At 39.7% G+C, this 8,324-nt stretch overlaps 1 protein-coding gene across 1 annotated transcript; it reads left to right on the top strand.

Moving 5' to 3' along the window:
- The first annotated feature begins 552 nt into the window (after positions 1–552).
- txn2 (thioredoxin 2) lies at positions 553–6,114 on the top strand. The gene is made up of 4 exons (XM_032587862.1): positions 553–682; positions 3,471–3,736; positions 5,637–5,760; positions 5,845–6,114. The coding sequence occupies exons 2-4, from the start codon at positions 3,471–3,473 to the stop codon at positions 5,959–5,961; spliced, it is 507 nt and encodes a 168-aa protein (XP_032443753.1). The 5' UTR covers positions 553–682; the 3' UTR covers positions 5,962–6,114.
- The last annotated feature ends 2,210 nt before the right edge of the window (positions 6,115–8,324 follow it).

Genomic DNA, 8,324 nt, shown 5'->3' with positions numbered 1-8,324 from the left:
TAGCTGAAGTTGTTGTGAATGCGCTATATAGATAACCTTTGACTTGTCTATATTCTTTTATGTGAAACCTGAAATTGTCAGAATTTTACTATTACAAATTAAATTTAGCGAAAATGTTAGAAATTTCTTACTTAATATCTAATCGGTATCTTTTAGATCTAAGAAAAAGAAGGATCTGATCATAATAAAGTTAGTTACAACTATCCAGTTGAGGTAAAATTTTGAATTTCGATGCCCAGTTGTCCCTGTAGGGTCACACACACACACACAGACACACACACACACACACACACACACGCCCACCGACACACACACACACACACACACACACACACACACACATACAGAGAGATGGATAAATAGGCTTTGTTTTTTCTTTTTCATTTATGCACATTTATTAATAATTCTTTTTCTTATTCATCAAACTAGGTTGTTTTATTCGATAGTATGCAATATTGTTATAGTACAGCAGGACATAAAGTCAAAATGAGGGAATAATATTCCTTCGCGAGATCCTCTAATAGTGTACTGCTCAACTTGTCCAGACGATGGCGCTGCTCACGGAGCAGAGGCCGCGAAAGAGGAGTAAAAAAGCTCCGCTGCCCCTTTTTCATCTGCGGCACCAGAACGGAAGCACTTCATTGGTCCGCGAGGCCAGGCTCAGCGGTTACCAAACAGCAAGGTAAGCCTGTGAAGGCGTGAAGTGTCCTTTCTGTTCGGGACTGCTCCGTGGGACATTTTGGACAGGACTGTCTTAAGTGTTTGTTTTCGGGGGGGACTGTATCTTGTTTCCGGCTGAACGAGAGGAGACGTTCAGCCGGTGTGGTGAGGAGGACGAAGGGCAAAGTCACACGTAACGTGGATTAATGGAGGAGAGAGCAGCCGGTAGATTTATAACGAGAGCAAAAGCAGAAACTCGGACAAAGTTCCTGTGAAAGGATTTGCTGTTACCGAGGAAGAGGAGGTTGTTCAGATATTAAACGTACGGGGTGGTTTAGCTTAGTTTTATGACAGATCGACATGGCCGTGAGTGAAGAAAACAAACCGTGGCAATTAATTTAAACACTTATCAAGATTTCTACTTTTTGTTTTAGAAATAAATCTCTTTCAACATATAGAAAATCCGTCATGTGTTGCATGTTTTGTCAGTATTGTTTTCGTAAACGATGCTTAAAATTTGAAGTGTGTAGGATTTATTATTGTTCGCGGTCAATCAGTTGGACAGTTGAGGACAGAAATCTTCACTTTCCCGTTTTGTTGTATGGGGTACTAAATGTGCCAAAAACACCTGAACAAATGAAAGTAGGGATTTGGTTTCTGACATTCCCTGTTACACACAAATGTTCAGGTCATGCAATTTTACTACCTAAAGAAATAGCAGTGGAAATCTATTAAGAGTTGCTTTTTTTTTTTAGCCTTGATTAGCTTTGCTGAGTCTTTTCCAGACTCCCTAGTGGGGTCGGGAGGGCTGCTGGTGCCTATCTCCAGCTAATGTTCCGGGCGAGAGGAGGGGTACACCCTGGACAGGTTGCCAGTCTGTCACAGGCTTGGGACGTCTGTATGTAATAAAAAATAAATAAATAAGAAAAAGCGAATACAGTAATTGCTAAATTGCTTGTAAAAATCTATGGATTTGATTAATCAATATTAATGTGGTAAACTCCCAGCCCAAAAAAAGATTTAAATTATGCATTGATCATTAAAGCTTACCAAAGCAAAAACTAAAATGGTTTTATAGTTTACACACTAACTAATAAGCTATTAATAAATAGCTACTAGTTAATTCATTAGTAGAGCTATCTGCTCCGGTATAGCCTACAATCGGCTGCTAACTTGCTAATTCTAGTTTGTAAACAGTTTGCATCAATTATATTTGGAAAGTGTTTCTTTAATTGAGACCATAACTCTTGGAGATATTTACAATTGAATTTTTTTAATTTGTAGAAAAGTGCATTAACCCTCTTTAAACCAGTTAATCAGCAGTGTCAGCTAAAGTTTGGGAAGGCGCATAATTTTATTCACAGTATCAGCTTCTCATGTATCTCAGTTGAAGTACCTTTAAACTGTGTGACAGAAATCAGGTTGGTTCTGCAATAGTAACATTTTAGGACCTCGAGGTACCTCCATACCAGTAACGTAGCCATGTCTACCCAACTAAGGAAAACGTAAAGAGGAACTTCTTGATTTGGACTATGTAACTCTGCAGCCTTTTTTAAAATGAAAGCCAAATAAACCAAAGCAATACTTAGAATATGCTCTGCATGTGGAAAACAGTGTTTTCACAACTTTATGTACAATTAAACAAAAAATCCACCTTTTTTGCTGATTTCTTTTAGGAATGAGTTCAGATAGCTTCGTAATCTTTTCTGTGAAATCGGATAAAACATGTCGCTATGTTTGCTATGTATGTCTTTCCTAAGCTTTAATCTCTTCATCTGCCACCGCAGACATATGGAGAGTGAAGAATGCCAAATTACAATAAATAGTCGTTTTTTTTAAAAACTGAAAATACAAGAATATTTTATTAAATATAGATGGAATTATATGTGCCTCAATAAAATGTATTGATTTTAATTTGAAAACGGGATTATTAATTATTTCGTGATTTAAGTTATTTGATGTTACTGTGCAGAAGTACATTATGAATTCATTTGAACCGTCAACTTCACCCATCAAACTCAGTGGGCGGGACTGGAGCAAGACCCTGGCATCTGATTGGCTGCTTCAGACAGCAACTCAAGACAGTTTGCTGCAAGTTTGCTATGAATTTGGGTCAATATTTTCATTGGAACTGTGTAAATAGCGTCAGTAAATTGTTGTAATTTATTTACTACTAATTCTGAGTGACCAACTCCAGACTCTATATCTGTAGTTTGGTCTGAAATATCTTTAATAAGTTCACAAGAGAGCTTTCTGTGGAGGAAGCTGCCGTAGACTTCAGCCAAAATTCTGAGCTCTGCCCACTAGCTAGCACTGGCTAACGCTTTCTCATGCCCTCCTTAGAGATATTTCAAACTAGGTGAATAGAAGCTGCCATGATCCCGCCCACTGAGTTTGATTAGTGAAGTTAACAAATTAAGTTAATTCATAATGTGCTTTGGCACAAGAGGATAAAATGATTTATCAAATCATTAAATAATTATATGGCGTTTTTAAACTGAAATCAACACATAATTAATTCAATGTTTAATAAGTTATTTCTGTATTTTTTCCCCCCCAATTTAAATGTTTTTTTTTTGATGCATTATTTAAGGTATTAATTTATTGTAATTTGGCACCTTTTGCTCTTCATACAGACTAACTCTTTTGGGGAATTCTTGTTGAACCTTATTTGTTCGTCACACATAAATTACAAAAAGCTGGAGGCCAATCCAGCACTTGCAGGACTCGTACAGCGTTGACTCGGCAACCGCAGCCGATTCTGTCCTTTATTAATAATAAACACGCATCCTCTGCTTTTTCTGTTTTAGATGGCACACCGGTTCCTAGCACGCAGAATCTGGACGCTCTCCATGACAGACGTCCGCTGCCTCCCGTCGTCCGCCGTCGCCTCGTCTTCGTTTTCCACCTCCCTTCATCCTGTCTCAAGCCGAGCGTCCTTCCTTGCCCCGTCTCGAACGCTCGCCGCTTCTCACGCCGTCCGCCGGGCGGTCTCCTTTAACGTTCAGGACAACGAGGACTTCACAGAGAGGGTCATCAACAGCGACCTGCCCGTGTTGGTCGACTTTCACGCACAGTGAGTGCTGCATCACCTGTCCAGGTTTCCTTAAAGAGGTCAGACTGAACTAGACCTGTGCAAATCGAGCTTAGGTCGCATTAGGAAGCCGAGTAGCAAACTGTAAATCCGCTGACTCTGGCTAAGTGTGAGCTGACCACCGAATAGGCAAGGAGAAGAACGGAAACGACCCAAAATAAATTCGTAAATTAATTTAATCTACATTGCAGTTGTGTTCTAAAAGCATGAATTTATCTAACATTCTGTTATTAGTAATTTTAGCAAGTCTTGTAATAAACTACACAAGTGTTCAGAGTAGATAAATGTAGAGATCCAATATTTTGCACCTTGAAGATTTCTCATGACGAGGGATCTTTTCAGGGAGAGACGGTTACAACTATGAGTCGTATCTTTAATTTCTAACGGGAACTTTAGAGCAATCCATCTCTGTTTTATCCTTCGTTGTAAGGGCCCAGGACTGTTTCATGGATCATTTTTACGTGTCACGTTTTGAGGTTGTGCTAAATTTATCAAATGGAAAGGCTCCTGGTTCCCATAGCAATTATTCCAGACACATTTTAAGCTTAAGGAAATCCCCTCGAGGGGTGAAGTCCTTTTCCTTTTTTCACAAATGTTTGTGTCTGAATTCCCTTTGTTCAACAGAGCATCTATAAAGACAACGCAAGTCAATTATTTTCAATACTCTCCTGCTGAAAATGTTCAGTGACACCCACAAAATTCACTGACCTCCTCGGACATTGGCTTCAGAGCTCTTGAAAACTTTCTCCACAGCACTAATTTGCCGATGTGTGGTTGGGCGTTTGGGTTAAACTTTGCCTGACATTCGCCTTCCTACACAATTTTGCTACATCCTCGTTTCCCTTCAGTGCTCCATCTGGGATTTGTCCCATTAAGCTGGATTTCTCCGAATGAATTTCATCCAGGCCAATCAGCGAACTGGAGACGCTGAGAACAGTGATGTCGAGTTTCTGCAGCGTTTTTCAGTTGTGGTCTGCCTAGGGTTGTAGTTTGGCAAAGACATTAGAGGAAGTGAACAAAGCCATGCAGTACGTGTTGGCTACACCTTCAAATCTCGAACAATTAAAGTTCTCTCTTTGCAGTGCGGGGCGATTGTTTACAGCGCACGTAATTTCCACTAAACTTCATAAACTTCTTTCACACATTACAACGTCACAGCCAAACGTTCGCTATTGGGTAAAGTCGGATCTAATCGTTTAAAACTTCAACAGAGTCCACGCCTCTAGCAAGCAATTGTTTCTCAATAGCAGAGGGTCGAGACCCTTTGGACAAAACGAAGTGTAGAACAAGGTCGGTTGAACCCCACCTGTCCAGTACGAGTCCAACTGGCGGTGGAAACACTCTCTTGAATACACCGGACCATAAAATAGTGTCCTGACCCAACACGAAAAGGCAGGAGTTGCTCCCTTCTACTTTTCACAACACTTTGCTTGATGACGGCAGAAACTACTTGAGTTCTTGGTTCTGAGATGATCAGTGTTGTACATCATCATCTGTACTGGAGTCTTTAAGCAAATTGAGTCGCTAGCTCAGTTTCCATTGACATTCAACTGTGTAAATTAGAATTACGGAAATAAATTTGCTTGATGGAAACATGCCAAAATTGAAAAAAGTTTTTGCGCCAGAATTAGGTGGTTTATGGCTGTATTGAAATTGGTGTATTTCACAAAACTGCCATTGAAACACTTTTTTAGCATCACACGAGTCTTGTAATCAACAACCAGATGCCACTAGTGGCGGAAATGACGAAGAGAACGACAGGAAGATGTAGGAGGGGGACGTTGCAGCATGTTTTTTTTAATGACTCATTGCACGAACAAAGTGGAATATCGACAAAGTCTTGCACACATTTGTAACGGGTACTCACAGTGGTTGTTTTTAGGTGGTGTGGTCCCTGTAAGATCCTCGGGCCGAGGTTGGAGAAGGCCGTTGCAAAACAGAAAGGCCGCGTTGCCATGGCAAAAGTTGACATCGACGATCACACAGACTTGGCTATTGAGTACGGGGTGAGTACTCTGTTAAACCAAACGCGTTACTGCTTGAGAGACTTAAGGGTTGATTCAGCTTGAGGTGTCTCTGTCCCTGTCCAGGTGTCTGCTGTTCCTACGGTCATCGCCATGAGGGGAGGAGACGTCGTCGACCGCTTTGTGGGGATCAAAGATGATGATCAGCTGGACTCATTTGTCTGCAAAGTCATTGGACAATAAACCGGCAGTCCCCCCACCGAGCTGTACACCACCATTATGGTGCTGTTACCTAAGATTATGGCATGTCAGGCAGGCGGTACCGCAGTCCCACTTGGCCAACTCTTTAACGCTCACACTCATCTCTAGACAGTCTGCTTCAGATTGTTGCTTCGATCTTTTTCTCTGGTTTTTCTTTTCTTTTCTTGGTCCAGTGATGGGTGTTTGCATTTTATGACGGAGTATTAGCTCCATACTAAGGGGAAAAAAATTAAATATGAGAATAGTCATACAATTACAAGAGAATAAAGTCATATTTCAAGAATAAAGCAAAAATAAAGTTGTAACATAGTCATTTTCGTAGTAATCCTAATATGAGAATAAAGTCAAAATATTACGACTATTCTTGTAATTTAGTGACTTTATTCTCATAATACTATGACTTTATTCTCTTAATGTTACAACTCTATTGTCATAATTTTATATTTTTGCTAATTTAGCATGGCTCTAATTCTCCGTCGTGGCTTTTCAACGTTTTAGCTCATTTTGTTTTGCAGTCTCTGAAAAATGTGATGGCTCCATGAATCTATTCTAATAGAAATGCCCAGCTGTTCTGTCACTGTTGGAAAAGATGTCTGTAGAAGAACTCGTTCATATCCACACGAGGTACGAACGTTTATAGTTTTAGCGGTGGAGGAGTTTTGATTGTAAGAAGATAATGAATACGTGACATTGTTACCTGTAATTCCTGTTTTTGTCCACAAGAGGGTGGTGTTTCTCTAACATCTTCCAGGTACACCATTGGTCATTTTACACCGTGATGCCTCTTAATGTGAGAAGAGAAGATGGATGTGTGTGTGAGAAAGAGTGTGTGTGGGTGTACTTCTGTGTCCTGACTGTGAACCTGAAGGCAAGCAGGAATTGCAAACATGAGCTTAGTTTTAGTTTATTACTAAAATGGACTCTATGTACAAACACATGACCAAGTGAAGTAATAAAGGAGTCAAGATGTTCTATATTTGAAGAAGGTGGATTTATTATGCCTATAGCAGCATGAATAAATGATATCTTCTCCCTACTCCAGAGCCCAAAGTGTTCATGACCCTGAACGTTTTCCCATTTGTTCCACACCATAAACAGGATATTTTATTGTGATTTTACGTGGCAGAACCAGTGGTGGCCAGACCGGACAAAATTTCAGGCCAGCGCAACAAAAAGAAAAAATTATATAATTATTAGGGCTGTCGATGTTAACGCATGTGATTAATCTGAAAATTTTAACACGGTAATATTACATATGCAGATAAACCACCTAATTGTTATATTTATATTTAAAGCTACGCTAAATTAATTCCTTTAAAAAAAAAAAAAAAACTTGGAAAACTGAAATTCTTCAGACATATTTAGTTCGAGACGATAAAACATTTTCATTTTGAAAACCTGCATACAGTGGCGGTTTTAGATATGTGAGGGCGGCATCAGAATGATGAAAGAATGATGGGAATTTTGTCTCCAGGAACTAGAAAATGAATTACATCTCATCTGTCAGTTGTCCCCTGAACACATTTGCTGTGACTTTTATGCATGCACAGTGGAGTAACTTTCCCTTCGCTGCTGTTGAGCTATGGGAGAATACATCACCTGCTTTCTGCTGCTGCTGCTGCTGCAAAAACAAAAGCAAAAAAAAAAATTGGATAATTGCTTGCATTTTTATTGGCTGGAGAGTGGCAGAAGGAGGGGACACCATTCCTCCAAGAACCACAACTGTGTGCATATTTATATTACAAGCTTACAATATTAGGCATAGCGATTAATCGTGATTAATTTGATAAAATTTTATCATTGATTGAGAGCACTAATAATTATCCCTATTTTTAAATTACTTTATTGTGTTAAACAGTTACATCTTCACTGAAGAAAATGACTCTGTGCCCATCTATGACATAAACATAATTTTTTTAAGAGGGGGCCACGATCCCCACTGGCCCCCTTCTTGAGGTCGCCACTAGACCAACACAGAGTAGTTTCTGATTGGGCAATGGAAGGTAAATGACGGCTGAGTTTAATTGCAAATGACATTGTGAAAAGCGTTGCAGTGGGAAAGTATTCAGTCCCTACAGAGTCAGAGTTTCAAGTCCTTTGTGGCAGAGAGAAGTTTCACAGTGATGATCCCAATCATCTTATCTCTGCTGAAACCAGATCAGAAATGCTTTGGCACCCCAGCATTTATAGTAGAGCATAAAGAAGGAGTTTTAATAGCTGTTTTTTTTTTTTGTTTAAGACTATTTTAAAACTCAAGCAGCTTCGTGCAGATTTATTACTCACTACACCCCCTCGTCTCCTCCGCTCTACCTTTCAGCAGGTTTTATAACCTCTAAATGCTTATT

The sequence above is a fragment of the Xiphophorus hellerii genome, chromosome 16 (genome assembly GCF_003331165.1).
Source record: "Xiphophorus hellerii strain 12219 chromosome 16, Xiphophorus_hellerii-4.1, whole genome shotgun sequence".
Lineage (NCBI taxonomy): Eukaryota > Metazoa > Chordata > Actinopteri > Cyprinodontiformes > Poeciliidae > Xiphophorus > Xiphophorus hellerii.
The sequence above is the reverse complement of the archived record's forward strand: the minus strand, read 5'-3'. Positions and strand labels throughout refer to the sequence as shown.